The following is a 23,799-nucleotide window of genomic DNA, read 5'->3' as shown; positions in this document are numbered from 1 at the left end:
GAAAGCCAAGGGTCAGAAAGCTCATTTGCCTGTTCTTACGGGCTTCCCTGGTGGCTCAGTGGTAAAAGAATCTACCTGCTAATGTAGGAGATGCAAGTTCAATCTCTGGGTTGGGAAGATCACCTGGAGAAGGGAATGGCTACTCACTCCAGTATTCTTGCCTAGAGAATCCCTTGGGCAAAGGAGCCTGGAGAGCTACAGTCCACGGGGTTGCAAGAGTCGGACATGACTTAGGGACTCAACAACAACAGAAGCACTCATTACTCCTGGAATTGGAAGATATTGAAAAACGGTGGAAATTACAGAAAAATGCAGTTTGACGTCTTCCCTTGTAATCTTCATGCCTTGATTTGTCACACACTATGACCGCTTTCCTATGTTCCAGGGCCTAGAGCTCCCGTCCTTCCTCAGCATCCTTACTGTGGACCTGGTCCCATTCTCCACCTGGAAGGCTGGCTTTTCAGTCCCCTCTGGCATGTTATCAGTGACCCAGAATTTGCTTCTGTTGTCAAAATGGTGGGGTTGCCTCCCAAAATAAAATGTTGTTTACTTGATAAATCACCTGGACATCCTAGATGTCCATCAACAGATGAATGGATAAAGAAGATGTGATAGATAGATACAATGGAATGTTACTCGGCCATGAAAAGGAACAAAATTAAGTCATTTGTAGAGACGTGGATGGACTTAGAGACTCATACAGAGCAAACTAAGTCAGAAAGAGAAAAAAAAGTCACATTTTACTGCATATATATGGAATCTAGGAGAAATGGTACTGATGAACCTATTTGCAGAGCAGGAATAGAGACGCAGACGTGGAGAACAGACTTGTGGAGAGGGAGGAGGGGAGGAGAGGGTGGTACAGATCGGGAGAGAGGCACTGATGTGTATGCACACTGCCGTGTGTAAAATAGATAACTGGCAGGAAGCTGCTATATAGCACTGGGAGCTTAGCCCAGTGGTGGCTGAGAGGGGTAGGATGAGGTGTAGGTGGGAGGGAGGCTCACGAGGAAGGGGACATATGTATATATGTATGGGTATGGGAGTTGGACCATAAAGAAGGCTTAGTGCTAAAGAATTGATGGTTTCAAAATTGTGGTGCTGGAGAAAATTCTGGAGAGTCCCTTGGACTGCAAGAAGATCAGACCAGTCAATCCTAAAGGAAATCAACCTTGAATATTCATTGGAAGAACTGGTGCTGAAGCTGAAGCTCCAATATTTTGGCCACCTGATGCGGAGAGCCATCTCACTGGAAAAGACCCTGATGCTGAGAAAGATTAAGGGCAGGAGGAGAAGTGGGGGAACAGAGGATGAGATGGTTAGATAGCATCGCTGGCTCAATGGTTGTGAATATGAGCAAACTTCAGGAGATAGAGAAGGACAGGGAAGCCTGGCATGCGGCAGTCCATGGGGTCGAAAAGAGCCCAACAAGACTTAGCAGCTGAACAACAACATAGCTGATTCACGTTGCTATACAGCAGAAACGGACACAACACTGTAATGCAAGTATATTCCAATTAAAAACAAATCATTTGACAAAGCTGCACATTTGGTATCACCTCTGATAAACTAAAAAGGTCCCTGAGGTTGATATGAAATCAGACATTGTACTTTCCCAGAGCACAGCCGAGGGCCCAGCTGTGGTGGCACCAGAGGTGGTGTGGTGTTTGAAGAGCCTCCAGTGAAGACTCTTGCTGAGGAGTTCTTGGTGGCTGAGTCAGGCAGAGTAGAAAGCGGGTTTCTGTCATCCCTCCTCCTCCCTCCCTTCTGCGTTGTTCAAACACACCCAGAGCCTGCTTGTGCTCTGTGTCATATGTGCTCCTCTTATGGCACGTTCTGCCCTCAAACTAATTACACAGAAGGTTAGAGAGGGACTTCCCTGGTGGTCCAGTGGCTAAGACTGTGCTCCCACTGCAGGGGAAAGGGAAAGTGAGTCGCTCAGTCACGTCCGACTCTTTGTGATCCCATGGACTATAGCCCACCAGGCCCCTCTGTCCATGGAATTCTCCAGGCAAGAATACTGAAGTAGGTAGCCATTCCCTTTTCCAAGGGATCTTCCTGACCCAAGAATTGAACCCGGGTCATAGGGCAGAGGGCCCAGGTTCAATTCCTGGCCAGGGTACTAGATCCCACATGCCACCATGAAGATCAAAGTTGCCAGTGCCACAACTAAGACCTGGGACAGCCAATAAATAAATAAAAAGGAGTTGGAGAGTTGTATGTGTTGAGCCTTTGGGTGCTGCGGGTGGGGAGGCTTGTTTTTACTACAGATAGTGAAGTATTTTTGCCTGCTTTGTGTGCTTCCTTTTAGAATTAGCAGTTGAATAGAAATGTGTTGATTTGACAATTTTATGTCTTTGATTTTTTAAGGATGAATATTCACTGAGTTTCCTTTGTCTGAAGACCGAGTAAATGCATGGCGTTTCTTTCTAATGGTTTATAGCTCTTCTCCCCTTCTGAACAGTCTCTTTTGAGAGTACCTTGGCACAATCGACTTTGCATGACTTGGGTTAAAGAGCAAGCAGGTCTCTGTGATGATTCTCATTTCCGCCAAGAGCACAGAGAACCAGGGTGGGGACACATGCTTTCATTCTCTCTGATAGCAGCATTTCCCAGCAAAACACAGTTGCTTTTGATATACATAATTGATCGCTTTATTAACTGGAAAAAAGAGGCCTTATCGAAGTAATAAAGCATAACTTCATTATATCCTGCATGTAGACAGCAGACGTGTTGGAACGTGGCTGATAGCTTCCCATTTCAAGCCTGATTCTGATCATGATAATATTTAAGTCTCATCGATTGTCTTCTAATTGGATTTTTCTTCCTGCAGGCCTCTTGTGAAGAGCTGAAAGCAGCCTACCGGCGGCTGTGTATGCTTTACCACCCCGACAAGCACAGAGACCCAGAGCTCAAATCGCAGGCCGAGCGACTGTTTAACCTCGTTCACCAGGCGTATGAAGGTCAGTGTGGGGCTTGGCTCTGTAGAAGCACCAGTGTAGAAACAACAGTGTCTTGTAGCAGACACTCGATTTTTAAGAGGCTTGATTTGTAGAGGATAGAAAAAGAAAGTCCTTGGAGGTGCATAAAAGAGGCGGTTAGTTTAGTGCTTTTACTGACAGGGTCCTTTGAAAGAGTAGTATTTTGCTTTGGAAATCAATATGTGTCCAGTAAATAGAAAATGAGACCGCAGGTGAAGTAATAGCCCCGGATCTGAATTGCAGGGGAATACTCCAGTTTTAAATCGTTTACTCGTTTTCTTCTAAAGGGAACTCTTAAAGGTGAAAGGCTGATCGCTACAGACAAGCTTACTTTGTTCTTTTCTTTTGAGAAGATACAAAGAACATTTTTTCCATCTGAAAGTGATTTTCTTGGTTCTATAGCATTCAGTTAAGGAAAGATTCTAATAAAAGGAAGAAAATGATGTTAAAAAGCATAATAGGAAATAGAATCAAGTAATTCTGATTTTTATACTTAACTCTTATATATTTCAGAAAGAAAATTTTGTAATATATTTGCTTAGGAAATAGTAAAATCACTCATAGGTACAGTTTCCGTTTTGAGAGGATGAGACAATTCTAGTAGATTATGGTGATGGTTATACAACATCATGAATATATTTAAAACCAGTGAATTGTGCACTTACACATGGTTTAAATGATCAGTTTTATGTTGTGTATATTATAACCACAATTTTTAAAATTAAAGTTAAATGTGTTCTCACTCTTAGGATATATGCCAAGTAAAGTAAGTTATTTATTCCAGAGCCACTTGGTGATTTGCTCCTTAATGAAACAGACCAAAAATTAGATTTTCTTTATGATATAAAGATTTCTCATTGTGGACATGAAAGCACTTTGCTGTATTTCACCATAGTTTTACCAAAAAGTTAGATTTCAATGACCAGTAAAACTGAGACTGGCACATAGGTGTGTATAATCAGTCTGTGTCTTCACCAGATGTAACTGTTCAAGCTATTTGTCTGGTCTGAATACAGCTTGTTCCTTATCTTGTATTTGGTTGTTTGAATTGCCCTCATAGCTGGATTACGTTGTTTTGGAGATTTGGGGAAGAGTTAGCAGAAAAGCCTTCCAGTGCTTGTGAACATGCTGTAGCAGCAGGTCTGACTCCAGTATTTGGCCTGAAGGGAGACTGAGGTGGTGAATAAATAATTCCTTCTTAAATCCTAGAAATCAGCTCAAGAAGTTTGGCTCCCAGGTTTTACAATGGTCAGCATTTCTTTCTTCCCTGTTAGATTTGAATATGGATAGAGTCATTTACACGGCTTCCCTCATAGCTCAGTTGGTAAAACATCTGCCTGCAATGCAGGATACCCGGGTTTGATTCCTGGGTCAGAAAGATTCCCCTCGAGAAGGAAAGGATAACCCACTCCAGTATTGCCTGGAGAATCCCATGGACAGAGGAGCCTGGCATGCTACAATCTGTGGGATCACACAAGTCAGACATGACTTCGTGACTAAACCAACCAAGAGTCATTTACAGGGCTTCCCTGGTAGCTCAGCTGGTAAGGGATCTGCCTGCAATGTAGGAGACCCCATTTTGATTCCTGGGTTGGGAAGTTCCGCTGGAGAAGGGATAGGCTACCCACTCTTGTATTTTTGGATTTCCCTGGTGGCTCAGATGGTAAAGAATCCACCTGCAATGCAGAGGACCTAGCTTCAATCCCTGTGTTGGGAAGGTTCCATGGAGGAGGGCATGGCAACCCATTTCAGTATTCTTGCCTGGAGATCCCTAAGAACAGAGGAGCCTGGCAGGCTGCAGTCCATAGGGTCACAAAGAGTTGGACACGACTGGGTAACTAAGCATAGCACAGCACAGTGTCACTTACATCATTTTTTAATTAGACCTAAAAATATATGGGAATTCTCAGGTGCCGGGGTAGGGGAGAGTGGGGAGATTCAAAGGTCTGGAACTGAAGTTGGCCCAGTAGAAATAACTGAATGGATGTTCAGAGTCAGTTACCTACCGCCCTTTTAATTTTTTTAATGTCGTGTTTTAAAATGTTTATTTATTTAATTTTTTCACCACACCATGCAGCATGTGGGACCTTAGTTCCCCAACCAGGTATCAAACTTGGGCCCCCTGCAGGTTAAGTTAGTCCAGTCCTAACCACTGGACTGCCAGTAAAGTCCCTCTCGTTCTTACTGAACATTTTTCTGATGCACTTTAGGTGACGTGGCCGACACCACAGTGAACGGTGTTTGTGCCTTTCTAAATGATTCATAAATAAAGAAGAGAAGTGCAAAAAAACCCAAACACCCTACATAGATGGCTTTAGGAGCTAGTGAAGCTCTATAGGGTAAGTAAGACAGATTTTTCCAGTCAGAGCCTGTCCATAGGTTTACATTAGGCGTTGTTAGAAACTGGAATTTGCTCTCTCAAGGCAAGGTACTCTATAGACTGTGACAGAAACTTAGGACAGTCTTTTTAAAAACTACTGTCCTTTAGTGATACAGAGTTAGCACCCCTCACAAAGAAGAGTAGCTCAGACATGAAAAATCTGGCATTTCCCACCTGGAGCCGCCTTTAAACACGTTCTTAGTTGGATCTGGAAGGCAAGTAGAAGGAAAGACACATCAGGAATGGCGGAGTCTCTGGGAAGATTGTGGTTGGAAGGAGAAGGACAAAGAGAGGTAGGCTTGCCTGCTGCTGGTGTGGTCAGGACTAAGCAGAGGACTCAGTGCTTTGTAAACACATTGGGTTTTTTCATTTGCAGTGCTCAGTGACCCCCAGACCAGGGCCATCTACGACATCTATGGCAAGAGAGGACTGGAGATGGAAGGCTGGGAGGTAAGAGAAGCTCTGCACCTGGTGTCCCAGGAAGGGACACCTCAACAGCTACAAAATAACACCCCCCAAACCCCCGCAACCTGCTCTGGGGCCTGTGAGAATGTCTGACGATGTCAGAGTCCCCTTTTCACCTTATCTTTTGGTTTAAGGGACTGAATTTTACACTTGGGTTTGCCACTTTATATCTCTGTGAACTTGGGATCGTCGGTCATCGAACTTGTCCGGTGTTTCCTAACCCATCAGGGGAATGGATGGATGAACTAGACCAGTAAGTTTTAACCCCGGGGAGGGAACAGGCTGATTGGGGTGTCTGCAAGGGTACAGTTCTGGCTACATGTACACGTCCTTCCACACACACACACACTTCTACCCTCCAGGGTCCTGAATGCCTCTCTCCAACTGAGGTCATAACTGCACGTAGGAATTGTTTGGTGATATTAAGGGTTGTGCGTGTGAACAAAAAGGAAGCAGAGAAAAGTTGAGAGCTACTGGATTAAATTCTCTGTAATGATCCTTCCAGCTCTAATGAGCTGTACTGTTAAAATATTATAGAGAATAAAACAAAACAGATAGCAATGTCTATGTAGTAGATAACTTGGGCCACCATGCCTTGTGAGAACAATCACTGAAATCCAGAAGTTTCCATTTGGGCTTCTCTGGTGGTACAGGGGACACGAGTTCAATCCCTACCCCAGGAAGATCCCACATGCTGCTGGGCAACGAAGCCCGTGGGCCACAGCTCCCAAGCCCGCACAGCTAAAGCCCATGCTCCAGTGGGAAGCCCATGCACTGCACCTGGAGAGTAGCCCCCACTCACCTCAACTAGAGAAGGCCCGTGCACCGCAATGAAGACCCAGAGCAGCCAAAAAAAGAAGGTTCCGTTTTCTTTCACTCTGCCCCTGAGCAGTCTTAGAACCTTGGGCAGGCGGTTTGATTGCTTCACGCTTCCAAGTTATTATCTGAAAAATAATGATATGCAGATCAAGTGGAGAAATTCATCTGAAAACTGTAAAACTCTGTATTGGCTATAAAAACGTGTAGGTGTTATTACTTAATTTCATTATAGAAACTTGGTTCTGATGCCCAAGAAATTCTGGTAGATGTTAATGTTAACTGTCATTGAGTTACTTCTTCATCAACAAACCTGGTCTCAAACCTGTGTGCCTGTCTCTTCTAATTCTAATATGAAACCTTCTAAAGACCTTTGCATACAGATGAGAAGAGAAGCAAAATGGGGTTTCTCCACTGCTTAACATTGGTAGCCTACAGGCCATTTTCTACATACAGCTATGTTTTTGTTGTCCACACAATGAATTGTAGTTGCTGACTTTAAAATTTGGGAAGCTTTACATAAAAGTATCTTATCTTCTCTGGAAAAATCAGAAGATCTGACAACACTGTATCTAAATTCCCCTCTGAGCCAACAGTTGATCCAGATATGAGGAGCCCCTGCTGTTTGGACTGGACTGTACCATCCAGTTTGCCCCAGTCCCCACCACTCTGTATCGTGTCTGGCCCTTGACCCATCCGCAGTCCCAGTGAGCTCCCAGTGAGCATTTGGTTTCTGGCTTTTGGCTCGGTGGAAGTAGCAGTGCATCGTGTCACATTTGTTCGTGGTAGCAAAGTGTTAGATCTAATAGCTTAGAATTTTTTTCATCAAAAAAGGAAACTCGAATTCTATTGTATTTACTGAATTTCTCCTCACACTTCATGCCCCAGTTTAAAGCTCCCTTTGTTTTGAAGACATGGGTTGGTTACAGTTTTTCACGACAGCAATTGGGGCCACTGAAAAGCCTCAGGCCTCGCGTACGCATCCCTTCCTCAGAGTCTAGGCTTTTCATTGTCCCCACTCAGTGGAACAGCAGGGTGACTTCTTCCCAGCAAAACATCATGGTTTCCTATTACAAGGCCAAACCATCTCCCCGTTAGAAACAAAGAAGCACCACACACACTGCAGTGATTTTAAGAGCATGTAGGCTGAGACTTTCCCAGTGGGCCAGTGATTAAGACTTCACACTCCCAATGCAGGGGGCCCAGGTTCGATACCTGGTCAGGGAACTAGATCCCACATGCTGCAGTTAAGAGTTCAGATGCTGCAACTAAGACCTGGTGCAGCCAAATAAATAAATAATTTTTAAAATAATAAAAATATAGAAGTGTGTAAGCAGTTGTATGTGTTAACTGGATAAGTTTTTATGTTCACATTTTTCAGTAGACTACTTTAAGGGAATCAAGTTCTCATCCACCAGAATTGGCTTTTTTTGCACTGATATTAATATTAAGCCTTCCCTGGGACTTCCCTGGTGGTCCGGTGGTTAGGATTTTGCACTTCCAATGCAGGGGGCCCGGGTTCAATCCCTGGTCAGGGAGCTAAGGTCCCTCATGCCATGTGGCGCAGCCAAAAATAAAAATAAATACTAAGCCTTCCCTGACAATAGAAGGAAAAGACAGGAAGTTACCTCCCCTGATACATATTTACAAGAGATGTATCGGTGCCTAATGTAATAGGAAGATTGACCCCACTATTCATATTGTGGAGAAGAAGTCTCACTGAACTCAAGAGCAGGTCACAGCGCTGGCGTCACCACTCCCCCGAGGAATTCTGCAGGTGGTGGCTTGTCCAGTGCAAGGGTTCTCTCTTTTCAGTCACAGCCTCCACCCCACAGAGGAGGCTGTATTCCCCTCAGGGTAGTGTTGGTATTTTTAGACTGTTGAACTTTTTACTTGCCGATTGGTATCCATTTGCCATGCATCTGTTAGTCTAAACACATGGGTGGTCAGGAGGGTGGAGGGCACTGCTAAAGCCCCTAGTGTCTGGGGCACCTCTAATCCAAAGATGTCAGAGTAGCCACTGACATGCTGGCTGCTCCTGTCCCAGCAGTGGCATTGTCCCCTTTTCTGCCGGCGGAGACTGGGGGTGAAACTGAGCTTTTATAGGTTGCACCAAATATTGGCTGTTTTCAGGTGTTAGGTAGGTTTAGGTCTTTTCTGTCTCTCTCTCTCTCTTTTCGTCTTTAACCTTTAAGAAACTGGATCATCCTCTGGCAACATTCCAAAGGAATAAGGTGCCGCCATTCATAGCTCATTACACCAGCCACCTGAGTCCCTGAATTTGCAGTGTTTGTGCAGATACCCATGTTGAAAATGAAATTGGCCTCTTCTCTCTAATAGCAGAAATCCAGCTCTGAGCTGTGGAAGTGGAGTGGAAACCTTACAACCCAGAGGGCGCTTACAGACCAGCTGACATAACATTTAGAGGAGCAGCCTTGGGCCTGGATCATCCATGCTTTGGTTTCTGTCTGCAGTCCTTTACATTCATCCATATCTCCCTTTTCCCTACCTATTTGACATCATCCTTATAGTGTCTAAGAAGGTTAGCCTGGGGAATTCCCTCGTGGTCCAGTGGCTGAGACTTCAAGCTCCCCATTCAGGGGCCTGGTTCAATCCCTGGTCAGGGAACTAGATCCCACCTGCCTCAATGAAAATCGAAGATCTCGCATGTCACAGCAAAGACCCAGCACAGCCAGATAAATAAATAGCTATCTTTTTAAAAAGAGAAAATCAGCCTGTATTAAGAGCTACACTGGTCAAGATCATGAAAAAGAAGACAGAAACTCCCACAGATCGGAGGAGACTAACAAGACGTGATTAAATGCAATTCTGGACCCTGAATTGGATCCTGGGACTTAACTGTGATGTTAGTGGAAAGACTCGTGAAATCCCAGATGTCTGGGTTCAGTTAATAGCCTTGTACTAATGTTGGCATCCTGGACTTGACAGGTGTTTGTTCCTGGTTGTGTAAGACGTTCACATTTGGAGGAGTCTGGGTGAAGGGTAGATGAGAACTTTCTGTACCATCTTCGTAGCTTCTCTAAAGTTCTAAATAATTTTCTAAAATTATTCCAGAGTGAAAAGTTGTCTAACCAGAATCATAGAACAGACAGCACCTCATGTGATTTTAATGCCCCAGGTGGCACTAGTGGTAAAGAACCCACCTGCCAGTGCAGGAGATATAAGAGACCTGGGTTCTATCCCTGGATCAGGAAGATCCCCCGGAGAAGGGAATGGCAACCTATTCCAGTATTCTTGCCAGGAAAGTCCCATGGACAGAGGAGCCTGGTGGACTGCAGTCCATGGGGTGGCAAAGAATTGAACGTGACTGAAGTTACCTAGCATGCATACGCTGTGTAGTTTAGAAGCATTTATAGGAGGAAGCTGAAGTGAAAGTCCACTTTGTAAAGTGACTCACCTGAGTTCTCCAGGAGGTTCTCTCAGGTGATGTCGGAAAGCCTGGGTCTCTGTCGTCTTCCCACTGCGCCATCTGCTTCTACTGGTCTCTGCATCCCCTCATCTGCAGGATAAGTCATCTGGCTAGCACAGGATAGACCTAGCTGATAAGTGATCAGGGCGGACCGTGCAGGTGTACAGACTCATGGGCTGCATGTGATACACTTCACTGATGAAAAATATTGAAAATATCTTTTCAACTGTACTTTCCAATTTAACATGCTTTTGGATGCTGTGTTCCAGGTGCATGTATCTAAGGGTTACCCAAGGGAAGAAAAAGTGACTTGCAGCTGGATTAGGCATCTTCCACTCTCCACCATGATGTTCTCTGTGTAGAGAAGAGTGTAAACAGTAAAGGGCGGGGGATGTCCCTGGTGGCTCAGTGGTAAAGAATTTCCCTGCCAATGCAGGAGACACAGGTTGGATCCCTGGTCTGGGAAGGCCCCACTTGCCATGGAGCCACTAAGGCTGTGGGCCACAACTGCTGAGACTGTGCTCTAGAGCCCGTGTGCTCCACAGCAACAAGCCACCGCAATGAGAAGCGAGAAGCACCCATGCACCTCAGCTGCAGAGTAATCCCCGCTCTCTGCAACACAAAGACCCAGCCAAAAATAAAAGAAGTAAACAAATGGTTTTTTTGAAAAAAAATAAAAAGTAAAAATAAATAGTCTCGCCCCATGGGAGACAGAATGAGATGCCCAGCCAAGGTGTTCACACCTCTAGAGTGGCCAGCCAGCTTGACTCTGTTGTTAGCTCTGATTTCATACCAACTGTTTGCAAAGCCTCTGTCAAATAGTCTAGAAACAGAGTGACATAACACCTTTGGAATATTTGCCTCTTCATTCTGTCACACAGTGTGGCAGAGAAAGTCATTTGCAAAAGTCACACAGCTGGAATTGTTGAAAATAAATCTTGTTCTGCTTTGGGCCCCGTGGAGGGAGCACCCCATCAGTCCAAGATGGGGTGACTCTGGGGAAGTGAAAGCGCCATAAATAGATGTGCACGGGCACCTCCTGGCAGTCCAGTGGGTAAGACTCCATACTTTCACTATCCAGGACCCAGGTTTGCTCTGTGGTCCAGGAACTAAGATTACATAAGCCAAGGGGCTTGGACAAAAAAAAAGAAAAGATGGGCAAGGCTGAGTGTTTTTAAGCACTAGCGTTGTGAGCAGGCCGCGTTAGTTTAGTACCACCGAGGACGTTTTTGTGAGGTCACAGAGCAGTCGTTGCTGTGCCATTTGGACTTTCAGTTCTTAGCTTATTTTAACAGTGTTTTTATTTTAAAACCTCCTTTAAAAGAAACACCTGCCCCTTTTTGGTAATGAACAATTTATATGGGAGAGGAGAAAATGTTTTCATTATTTTTTTCTGTTTACTTGCTTAAAGTGGTAGTGAACAGATTTCTCAATTTTGGGGGGGATAGGCCATCTCCTGTATTTATTTTTCTGGATTGCGAAATAATAAAATCAGGTTGCACAAAGCCTGTAATATGACCCTGCTAATTTTAATATATATATTCATACATGTGCATAGGTTTTTAGAAAGATACATAGAAAATTGTTAGCCTGTGAGAAGGAGGAGTATGGGGAGGGACTGTACCTTTTTACTTCATATTTTTCTGTACCATTTTGACTTCTTGCTATAAGCATGCATTTTTTGAATAATTTTTAAAACCTGTGATTTCCAAGATAGCTTTCTTTCACATCAGCTGCCTTTGTAGGTGTTTTCTGAGTAGCCCCTCTGGTCTCACCTATGTTTCTCCCACTACCACAAGGTCAGGACTGTTTGACCCTTTCCTCCAATGACCTTGGTGGTGTCTATCCTGCGCCCACTCTCAGTGTCCCTCATGGACTTGTAGCTTTTGGGGCCCTTGGGAATCACGTGGTGCAGGTTCCTCTCTCACAGGTGTGGTACTCAAGACCCATGTGGCCCTTCCCAGCCTGTTTGAAATCTCAGAGGCTGTCTTGCTTTTGGATGAGCTATAAAGTAGGGAAAACCACTAGACTATTTGGGTATGCCTAAATCAAATCCTTTATGATTATACAGTGAAATAGATTCAAGGGATTAGATCTGATACAGTGCCTGAAGAACTATAGACGGAGGTTCGTGACATTGTACAGGAGGCAGGGATCAAGACCATCACCATGAAAAAGAAATGCGAAAAGGCAAAATGTTGTCTGAGGAGGCCTTACAAATAGCTGTGAAAAGAAGAGACCTGAAAGGCAAAAGAGAAAAGGAAAGATATACCCATTTGAATGCAGAGTTCCAAAGAATAGCAAGGAGAGATAAGAAAGCCTTCCTCAGTCAGTGCAAAGAAATAGAGGAAAACAATAGAATGGGAAAGACTAGAGATCTCTTCAAGAAAATTAGAGATACCAAGGGAACATTTCATGGAAAGATGAGCACAATAAAGGACAGAAACAGTATGGACCTAACAGAAGCAGAAGATATTAAGAAGAGGTGGCAAGAATACACAGAAGAACTATACAAAAAAAGATCTTCATGACCCAGATAATCACGATAGTATGATCACTCACTTAGAGAGCCAGACATCCTGCGAAGTCAAGTGGGCCTTCGTAAGCATGACTAAAAACAAAGCTAGTGGAGGTGATGGAATTCCAGTTGAGCTATTTCAAATCCTAAAAGATGATGTGAAAGTGCTGCACTCAATATGCCAGCAAATTTGGAAAACTCAGCAGTAGCCACAGGACTGGAAAAGTCAGTTTTCATTCCAATCCCAAAGAAAGGCAATGCCAAAGAATGCTCAAACTACCGCAACAATTGCACCCATCTCACAGGCTAGCAAAGTAATGCTCAAAATTCTCCAAGCTAGGCTTCAACAGTACATAAACCATGAACTTCCAGATGTTCAGGCTGGATTTAGAAAAGGCAGAGGAAGCAGAGATCCAATTGCCAACATCTGTTGAATCATCAAAAAAGCAAGAGAGTTCCAGAAAAACACCTACTTCTGCTTTATTGACTATGCCAAAGCCTTTGACTGTGTGGATCACAATAAACTGGAAAATTCTGAAAGAGATAGGAATACTAGACCCCCTGACCTGCCTCCTGAGAAATCTGTATGCAGGTCAGGAAGCAACAGTTAGAACTGGACGAGGAACAACAGACTGGTCCAAATTGGGAAAGGAGTACATCAAGGCTGTATGTTGTCACCCTGCTTGTTTAACTTATATGCAGAGTACATCATGAGAAACACTGGGCTGGGTGAAGCACAAACTGGAGTCAAGATTGCCAGGAGAATTATCAATAACCTCAGATATGCAGATGACACCACCCTTACAGCAGAAAGTGAAGAACTAAAGAGCCTCTTGATGTAAGTGAAAGAGGAGAGTGAAAAAGTTGGCTTAAAACTCAACATTAAGAAAACTAAGATCATGGCATCTGGTCCCATCATTTCATGGCAAATAGATGGGGAAGCAATGGAAACAGTGACAGACTTTATTTTGGGGGGCTTCAAAATCACGGCAGATGATGACTGGAGCCATAAAATTTAAAGATGCTTGCCCCTTGGAAGAAAAGTTATCACCAACCTAGACAGCATATTAAAAAGCAGAGACTTTGCCAACAAAGGCCCATCTTGTCAAGGCTATGGTTTTTCCAGTAGTCATTTGTGGATGTGAGAGTTGGAGTACAAAGAAAGCTGAGCACCGAAGAATCGATGCTTTTGAACTGTGGTGTTGGAGAAGACTCTTGAGAGTCACGTGGACAGCAAGGCAATCCAACCAGTCCATCCTAAAGGAAATCAGTCCTGAACATTCATTGGAAGGACTGATGCTGAAGCTGAAACTGCAGTACTTTGGCCACATGATGTGAAGAACTGACTCATTGGAAAAGACCCTGATGCTAGGGAAGATTGAAGGCAGGAGGAGAAGAGGGTGACAGAGGATGAGATGGTTGGATGGTATCACCAACTCAATGGACATGAGTTTGAGTAAACTCCGGGAGTTGGTGATGGGCAGGGAGGTCTGGCGTGCCGCAGTCCATGGGGTTGCAAAGAGTCAAACACGACTGAGCAACTGAGCTGAGCTGAACTGAAGAAAGATTGAGGTGGGATGCCTTACCTGCTCACAGGCCTGACATCCCTGTGTGTCCTCAAGGGCTGCCGATTGGTACCTGAGTATTGTTTATGCTCCAACAATATAGAGCCGACATCATACATCCTAAGGTTCATTTCAGGTTGTAGGAGGAAGAGTCCCCTACTGCTAAAACACTGAGACCTCGTGGCCTTGGGTTGTTGGTCTAGGAAGCTCAAAGGGCACCCCTGGTGGAGGCCCAGCCCAAGGGAAATGTGCCAGGGCTGTTGCGGAGGCCTTGCCCTTCTCTGGACGTTTCTTTCAGCCTGCATTGTGGTGGGCTCCTTGGAAAATTTAAACTGTGACACTTGAGGTGACATTTTCTTAGTAAGATTCCTGCCTCCTTGCAGACAAGTGACAAAAAAAAATATCACTTCAGTCTGGAGTGCTGAGGGAGAGCACAGACTGGGGACTGAGCAGGTGTGAAGGAGAACCTGGCTTTACTGGGGGCCACACGGTTGGACAGGAAGGTCCCCTGATCTCACTGGGGGCTCTCACGGTCCCGGGGGAGAGGAGCACCAGGACACGGTTAACACTCACGTCTTTTGTGTCTTTCTCACCGTCTGCGTCCTCAGCTGACTTCTCTCACTTCTACCCTAAGGTTGTGGAAAGGAGGAGGACACCAGCCGAGATCAGAGAAGAGTTTGAGCGGCTGCAGCGCGAGAGGGAGGAGAGGCGACTGCAGCAACGCACCAACCCCAAGGTCAGTGTCTGGTTCTGAGGGGAGCAGCAGTCTGACGTGGTCAGTGCTGTGGGCTCTTACAGTGAGGACGTGAGAATTGGGAGGAACTGAGTGTCACTGAGGTCTCAGAGTGGCGCCTGCCTGGAGGGCCACTAGCAGGCCTGCTGGCGATGCCTGAAGAGACGGCAAAACAGGAGACAACCCGAGTAGGGGCGCGGGCCAGCTGGTGAAGGACCCATCCTTATAATCATGCTGCTCGAGCCCTTGACTGTAAGAATCAGCCAGAGGCCCCTGTCAAGAGAGGACAGCCACCTGCCCACACTGAGACCCAGGGTTCCTTGCAAACCAGTTAGGATACAGAGGGCCAGAGAACCGAGACCATGGGGCGTTTCCAAACCGCATTAAGTGGGGGCCATGTGTGCATCACTCAGGACAGCAGTGCCGTGAACACCGGGTAACAGGCTGTTTCTGCAGCCATAGGGTGACCTCTTTTACCCGTCAGTCAGGTGCCCGATGGAGGCCGAGTCATATATCTCAGGGACATGCCTGAGTCTGAGAGTTACTTTTCAGTCCAGTTATGGTCTCTCCTTCCTGTGATTCATTAGGGAGGCAGATTGTTCTGCGTGTGCACCTCGGTCCCATGACACACAGGATAACTCGGTCAGTTCATGGTGCCAGTGGTACTGAATGACTGACTGCACTTGGCCCAGGGTTCCTGCTCCACAGTGTTTAATAATAAGGAAACTCGGCAGGCGGGCTCTGTCAGTGTGGCTGGGACAGCCCGGCAGGCAGCCTGAAGATATTCTAAAGGAAAAGAACAAATGCTGGCTTACACGAGGGAAGCTTGATGTTAGGAGTTTCTGATCACATGCAGTGTACAAAATGGACTTTTCTAAGACCCTACATCATTTAAAGGCCCACATATTCAGAGAATTCCCTTCTCTTCGAATCCTGTTACATTGCAGGGTGTATTTGTAAATGCCAGGGCCTCTCCTTTTCACCCCTTCAGCGAGTGACAGCTTCAGTAGAACAGTTACTTTGGGTCAGCCAAGACAGAGACTTGAAACAGTGGCTGCACCGATCAAGGGCTGTGAGATGTTGAGACGGTTGAAAATCTCCGAGGTGCTCTGAACCATCCTGAAGGGTTCCCTTCTCTGGGGTCCAGCCAGCACACCAGAGGGAGTCTGGGTAAATGTCAGCATTGGCAGGTGGAGGTCAGGGTCCAGGAGCGGGGAAGGGTGCCTGGCAGGAGTGGGCTGTTCCTGTGGGGTCTTTGCTTTGCTGGCTGAAGTTCTGCTGCCATCAGAGCAGTAAGGGGGAAAGAGTGTCACAGCAGCCCATGCCTCTGTGTCCTGGATGAGATGGCCCATCTGGGTGTGCGCGGTGATCGTTTATTGTGCTTCTATGTAGATGTGTCTCCAGGCCATGTTTGTGTGGAATGAGGAAGCACAGCTGTGACCATTCCACACGGGTATGCGGGATATTGTACGATTCCCAATACTTCGCTACTTCTATAAAGTGCTGCCGGATAAATAAAGATATTTCCTAACTAGAAGTACTGAGTGATAACCAGATGTTGGCTCTGCAGCATTTTGAAGAGAGGGTTTCGAGCTGGATTTTTTATTTCATTTCCAAGTGTTTTGCTTTGCAAGATGAGCAGTGAGGTTTAGCGTGTTCTCATCCTAAGATGAGAGGGGTGATCTCTTTTTTGACAACCAGAGGGAGGAGGACACTTCTGATGATCGTGGGGCTTGCACTAGTCTGTCACCCGGACCCCACAGGGGACCATGGCTTATAGGGGAGGGGAACGGCAGACTGGATAATGTTCGTAGTACACCCCCTGAAACTGGGGTGGGTATTTCTCCATTTTCACAAGAGTTCACTGGGGAGGAATTTTCCAGTTGGAGTATGTACCAAGAACAGGCAAAAAAATCAACTGGGAAAAACCCGTAGTTTGGAAATACCACCTCTGATGCAGTAATGCGGGATGCAGAGCTCACCCTTTGACCTCTGTGCAGGTTTCTAGTTTGTAAAATAAGGATGCTTATCCTAGCCACCATGCCAAGTTATTAAATGATTGAAGAAATATGACACAGATATTAATTTCTTAGAGACAGACAAGTCTGCTCTGTAAGTGCAAAGTGGTATGCATACCGAGGTGAGGTTAAGAACTTGCTTCAGTGACTCGATAAGCACCGCATGGAAAGCACTCGCCTCACTCGGGTGGTCCATTGCCCCCAGTGGCTGGGTTTGTTCGGAGGAAGTCTGTCAGTTGGGTTCTGGAAATGGCCGTCTACAGATACCACCCCCCTGCTCCCTTGGCCGAAGTGCAGTGCCTTCCCTGTGTTCAGCCACCTGTGAGTCCTGCCTTGGGTGAGGATGCTGCAGGGTGGGAAGGAGGGAGTGGGTGCCAGCTCCAGCAGGCGCCTCCTTCCCTCTGGCCCTGCAGCTGGCGGGACCCAAGCGAGCACACAGGCTCCACGTATGCCAGGGCAGCCTGGGGAGCCTCGCACTTGGCATCAGGGCTCTGGATTCGGACTCCATCCACAGCTCTGGGCCCTGGACCCAGTCACTTCTCCAGCCTTAGCTCGGTTTCTTCCTGTGTGAAATGAGAGGTTTGCCATGAGGCCCAGAGCATAGGGTCACATCCTCAGACCCCAAAATCCTTAGCCTTGTCACCTGTTTTCTGTCTTTCAGGCCATGTGCGATCAAATTCCTCTGTCTGCATTTCCTGCTGGAAAATGCCAAGCTCGGGTTGTTGGGTCCCAGGGTCTCCAGGGCACTCCACGTTGAGCCAATGTTGGGGAGGGGATTTACATTCAGACAGATGGTGAGGTTCGTCTGAATCCTTGAGGGCTGAGTCTGACTGGGGTCTGAAGGGACTACCCTGGCCTTCCTCTCTCCATCCTTAAGATCATGCGATAGGCTTGTTCTCTGCCGTGTTCACGTCATATTGATTACTGTCATCCCTTTCTTTTGCTGATACCTGTAAATCCTCTCTCTCTGGACAGCAGCCAGTTCTGGGAGTCAGACTTTCACTGCCTTTTTAATGAACTTGTCCAGACCCCATAAGAAGCAGGGCATTAAGTCAAAGATTGTTTAGTGGGCTTCATTGTCTGACTTTGAGAGTATCCTCTCCTTTCTTTTGGACCCTGTGAGTCCATGTGAGTTTCATGGAGATTGTTTCTGGGTTCCCTGGACCATTTGTTCTCCTTTCACTGTTACAGAGGTTGACATAAACTCTCTGGTAAGTTTATGTCTTCCTGATTTTAGAAGGGCCATCTTATCGGTGTGGTTTTCTATAATAGCTGAAAATCACAATTCAACTTTATCAGGAAAAAAAAATGTAAAATAATGTGTCAAGGAAGACATGTAAGCCCAAAGTAGTTTCATAAAGTTTTTTTTTTTAAAGATTTGTTTTGGTTGCCATGCCTAATGATTATAGTCCTTGGAATGAGTTGGTCGTTATGGCTTCAGTCTGTTCCATGGAAGTGACTCTAATGTCATAAACCGAATCGACTTGGCTGACAGGATAATCGTGCAGAAGAAAAGCTGTTTGAACCCATATGTTTGTTGTGCTCAGTGGCAGAAAGGGGCAATTTACCGTATGCAGAAATGGGCTGCTGTTGAAAATGAACAAACTGGGGTAGTGTCACCAAAGAAGAAGGGACCAGGTCGAAAAAGTGCTGTGATATTAAGCGGATCTTTGGGGGAGAGGCAAGGTGGCCAACTGGAGGGATGTATAGAAAGCTCTTTTACCTGGGTCGTAGCTACATCCGCATCCTGCCAGCGAGATGGCTGATAAACCAAGTGTCAGGATTAAAGGCTACAGGGCGGGGTAGTGGGCGGCATTGCAGCTGGAACCGAGTTTCCTTAGAAACCCTGGGAAGTTGAGTTGAAAACTCAAAAAGCTGGCTTAAAACTCAGCATTCAGAAAACAGTGATCACCGAATCCGGTCCCATCACTTCATGGAAAATCAGTCAGTTCAGTTGCTCAGTCATGTCCAACTCTTTGTGACCTCATGGACTGCAGCACACCAGGCTTCCCTGTCCATCACCAACTCCTGGAGCTTGCTCAAATTCATGTCCATCGACTCGGTGATGCCCTCCAACCATCTCATCCTCTGTCGTCCCCTTCTCCTCCTGCCTTCAGTCTTTCCCAGCATCAGGGTCTTTTCCAGTGAGTCAGTTCTTCACATCAGGTGGCCAAAGTATTGGAGTTTCAGCTTCGACATCAGTCCTTCCAATGAACACCCAGGACTGATCTCCTTTAGGATGGACTGGGTGGATCTCCTTGCAGTCCAAGGGACTCTCAGGAGTCTTCTCCAACACCACCGTTCAAAAGCATCAATTCTTCGGCGCTCAGCTTTCTTTGTAGTCCAACTCTCACATCCATACATGACCACTGGAAAAACCATAGCCTTGACTAGATGGACCTTTGTTGCAAAGTAATGTCTCTGCTTTTTAAAATGCTGTCTAGGTTGGCCATAACTTTCCTTCCAAGGAGTAAGCGTCTTTTAATTTCATGGCTGCAATCACCATCAGACTAAAATCTGATTTAGTACCAATTTAATAATAAAAGGATATAAGCTTGCATATATTGAGTTAGTGGTTGGAAGAAGTCTAACCCAAATCTGTTTCTCATTCCTAAGTCATGTCTTTCCACTGTATAAAAAGCATATTATGTTGGAAGTGAAAATGAATTGTAAGTTGCAGCCAAACCCTGTTTGACTTGTAGGGAAGTCTAATTCTGGTGCTGTGACCAGTCAATTTTCAGAAGGTCATTTTCCTGGAAGCAGAAGAAGAGCAGAAAGCAAGCATCAGGACCACTCTCTGAAGTGAGGAGGACATGTCCTTGCAGCCTCACAGTGACCTGATCAGTCCCTGTCTGGGGCGGCTCCTCAGACATGGCTGGCACCTGAGCCTCACGTTCTCCTCACTTCTCCACCCCTCCGGGTCATTTTCTTTATTTTTTGGGGGGGGATGGGGCAGTCATTTTCCATAAACTTGAATCAGCACCAAAGGCTGTCAAATCATAAAAGTGACCGGCTCATTGGAGTTTTCAACTATTTGGGCCTTATTTAAAGAAACAAAATAGTTGAGAGAAAGTGATGCTTTGAGCACTGTTTTTAAACTTCTAGAGTCTGCTCTACCCTCTGATGAGTCAGTTGATTGTCAGTATGGAGTTAACACAGATGTTTATCATTGCAGAGGTTTTCTTTGGGAAAGGAAAGAAAACCAACTTTAATGTTATTCTGGAAGTTTTAGCCAATACAACTAGACAAATAGTAAAAGAGATATAAATATTGGGAGGGTTTTCATTATTTGCCTTTGGTTTGATTGCATGTCTTTATTTATTTGTTTGGCTGCATCATGTGACATATGGGATCTTAGTTCCCCAAGCAGGATTAAACCCATGCCCCCTGCATTGGGAGTACGGAGTCTTAGTCAGTGGGTCCCAGGAAGTCCCTGATCGCCTTTCTTTAAAGAACCAACTGAGGGACTTCCCTGCTAGTCCAGTGCTTCAGACTCCAAGTTCCCAATGCAAGGCACCCAGGTTTGATCCCTGGTCAGGGAACTAAGATCCCATGTGCTACAACTAAGGTTTTGTGTGCCACACTAAGACCTGGTGCAGCCAAGCAAATAACTATTTTAGAAAGAAAAGGGGCTTCCCTGGTGGCTCAGATGGTTAAAAAAAAAAATCTGCCTGCAATGTGGGAGACCCAGGTTCGATCCCAGGGTCAGGAAGATCCCCTGGAGAAGGGAATGGCTACCCATTCCATCGTTCTTGCCCGGAGAATCCCATGGACAGAGGATCCTGAGAGGCTACAGTCCGTGGGGCCGCAAAGAGTCAGACACCACTGAGAGACTAACACTTTTCCCTCTCACTTAGAATGAGAGAACAGACTGAAAACTGTCATGAGTTGAATGAGTTGGCCAGTGACGAAACCCACATATGTAAGTCAGTGGCTTGTGAATCAGTGGTTCATGACCCTGCTTCCCTCCTGGCCCCAGCACAGAGCCAGAGGAGCCGGCGGGTCAGGCCAGGTGGCTCTGCTCTGTGCTCTGTGGCTCACGTCCTTCATGGTCAGCCAGCGTCCTCACAGTGACCTGTAGGCGGGGCAACTGTGCCATTCATCATCCAAACCAGGACATTTTTGAGAGTGAAAGAGATGTTTACAAGAAAGGAGCAGAAGCAGACTCATTATTCTTGGCACACACTCACATACTTCAGTAAGTTCTCTCTCTGGTATTTTGTGTTCTGGTTACGTATTGCTGCATGACAAACCACTCCAGAACTCAGTGGCTTGTGAGAACGATTTGATCTCCTCTCACACGCCTGTGGGTTAATGGGACTCAGCCTGAGGCGCTCACTCGGAGCGTGCTCGTGTGCTCACAGCCGATGGCAGCTGTGTCCTGTTGTAGAAGAGGCACACGGGTGCCCCTCATAACTGCAGCTGCGGTGGCCAAGGGTGGCCTGCCATTTCTCACATGCAACCTCTCCCCACTTTAGGTCAGGCTTCCTCCCAGCCCAGCAGCCCAGGATACTCAGGTTGTTACAGGGTAGCTAACTCCCCCTCAAAAGCACATTCCCAGTTGAAGCTGCAGGGTCCCTTGTGACCTGGCCTTGGAGTCTGCGCCATCCCGTCCACAGCATCCTCTTGGACGAAGGCGAGTCCCGGGCCCATGCAGGTCAAGGAGGGACTCTGTGAAGCCTGGGGTTCCCGCAAGCGGGATTCTCAAGGCCACACTGTGTCACTGTTGTTTTTCTGAAGAATGTCTTTTCAGTGTCTTTTTTTTTTTCCTCATAACATTGCCGACCATATTCATACAAGGAGCAAATTTATTTAGTATATTTTGACATTTTTGGCATATTTGATTCTTCTCTGTATACAGTAATATTCTTTTACTTATTTCACTTAGCATCTTTTTTAAAATTGAGGTATAATCGATTTACAGTATTATTTTAGTTTCAAGTGTACAACATAATGACCCAAAATCTTTATAGATTGTGCTCCATTAATAATTCCCTCTAGGTCCATACATGTTGCAAGTGAAAAGCTTTTGTCCTTTTTTACGACTGAGTAGTATTCCATTGTATATATGTACCACATCCTCTCTATCTGTTCCTCTGTCCATGGACACTTTAGGTTGCTTCCTTGTCCTTTGTAAATAATGCTGCTGTGATATAACTTAGGGGTACATCAGTTCAGTCGCTCAGTCGTGTCTGACTCTTTGTGACCTCATGGACTGCAGCACAGCAGGCTTCCCTGTCCATCACCAACTCCCAAACCCATGTCCATCAAGTCGGTGATGCCATCCAACCATCTCATCCTCTGTCATCCCCTTCTCCTCCTGCCCTCAATCTTTCCCTTCATCAGGGTCTTTTCAAATGAGTCAGCTCTTCACATCAGGTGGCCAAAGTATTGGAGTTTCAGCTTCAGCATCAGTCCTTCCAATGAACACCCAGGACTGATCTCCTTTAGGATGGACTGGTTGGATCTCCTTGCAGTCCAAGGGACTCTCAGGAGTCTTCTCCAACACCACAGTTCAAAAGCATCAATTCTTCGGTGCTCAGCTTTCTTTATAGTCCAGCTCTCACATCCACAAATGACTACTGGAAAAACCACAGCCTTGACTAGATGGACCTTTGTTGGCAAAGTAATGTCTCTGCTTTTTAATATGCTGTCTAGGTTGGCCATAACTTTCTTTCCAATGAGTAAGCGTCTTTTAATTTCATGGCTGCAATCAGCATCTTCAGTGATTTTCGAACCCAGAAAAATAAAGTCTGACGCTGTTTCCACTCTTTCCCCATCTATTTGCCATGAAGTGATGGGACCGGATGCCATGATCTTAGTTTTCTGAATGTTGAGCTTTAAGCCAACTTTTTCACTTTCCTCTTTCACTTTCATCAAGAGGCTCTTTAGTTCTTCTTCACTTTCTGCCATAAGGGTGGTGTCATCTGCATATCTGAGGTTATTGATATTTCTCCCGGCAATCCTAATTCCAGCTTGTGCTTCCTCCAGCCCAGCGTTTCTCATGATGTACTCTGCATATAAGTTAAATAAGCAGGGTGACAGTATACAGCCTTGACGTATTCCTTTTCCTATTTGAAACCAGTCTGTTGTTCCATGTCCACTTCTAACTGTTGCTTCCTGACCTGTATAAAGGTTTCTCAAGAGGCAGGTCAGGTGGTCTGGTATTCCCATCTCCTTCAGAATTTTCCACAGTTTATTGTGATCCACACAGTCAAAGGCTTTAGCATAGTCAATAAAGCAGAAATAGATGTTTTTCTCGAACTCTCTTGCTTTTTTGATGATCCAGCAGATGTGGGCGATTTGATCTCTGGTTCCTCTGCCTTTTCTAAAACCAGCTTGAACATCTGGAAGTTCACGATTCACGTATTGCTGAAGCCTGGCTTGGAGAATTTTAAGCATTACTTTGCTAGCATGTGAGATGAGTGCAATTGTGTGGTAGTTTGAGCATTCTTTGGCATTACCTTTCTTTGGGATTGGAATGAAAACTGATTTTTCCAGTCCTATGGCCACTGCTGAGTTTTCCAAATTTGCTGGCATATCGAGTGTAGCACTTTCAGAGCATCATCTTTCAGGATGTGAAATAGCTCAACTGGAATTCCATCACCTCCACTAGCTTTGTTCGTAGTGTTGCTTCCTAAGGGCCACTTGACTTCGCATTCCAAGATGTCTGGCTCTAGGTGAGTGATCACACCATTGTGATTATCTGGGTCGTGAAGATCTTTTTTGTATAGTTCTTCTGTGTATTCTTGCCACCTCTTCTTAATATTTTCTGCTTCTGTTAGGGGTACATACATCTTTTCCAATTAGTGTTTTCATTTTCTTTGGCTCTATACCCAGGAATGGGATTGCTGGATCATATGGTAGCTCTGTTTTAGTTTCTTAAGGAACCT

At 45.6% G+C, this 23,799-nt stretch overlaps 1 protein-coding gene and 1 non-coding gene across 2 annotated transcripts in view; both read left to right on the top strand.

Annotated features, from left to right (window-relative positions):
- DNAJC11 (DnaJ heat shock protein family (Hsp40) member C11) overlaps positions 1–23,799 on the top strand; it is a 62,351-nt gene that overhangs the window by 19,976 nt on the left and 18,576 nt on the right. Inside the window, exons 2-4 of the mRNA XM_043485108.1 lie at positions 2,834–2,963; positions 5,738–5,811; positions 14,790–14,891. Coding sequence (XP_043341043.1) covers positions 2,834–2,963; positions 5,738–5,811; positions 14,790–14,891 — 306 coding nt within the window. The remainder of the gene's footprint in view (positions 1–2,833; positions 2,964–5,737; positions 5,812–14,789; positions 14,892–23,799) is intronic.
- TRNAG-UCC lies at positions 8,109–8,181 on the top strand. The gene has a single exon. It is a non-coding gene; the product is annotated as a tRNA-Gly (tRNA).

Source organism: Cervus canadensis, chromosome 13 (assembly GCF_019320065.1).
Source record: "Cervus canadensis isolate Bull #8, Minnesota chromosome 13, ASM1932006v1, whole genome shotgun sequence".
NCBI classification, from domain to species: Eukaryota; Metazoa; Chordata; class Mammalia; order Artiodactyla; family Cervidae; genus Cervus; species Cervus canadensis.
The sequence above is the reverse complement of the archived record's forward strand: the minus strand, read 5'-3'. Positions and strand labels throughout refer to the sequence as shown.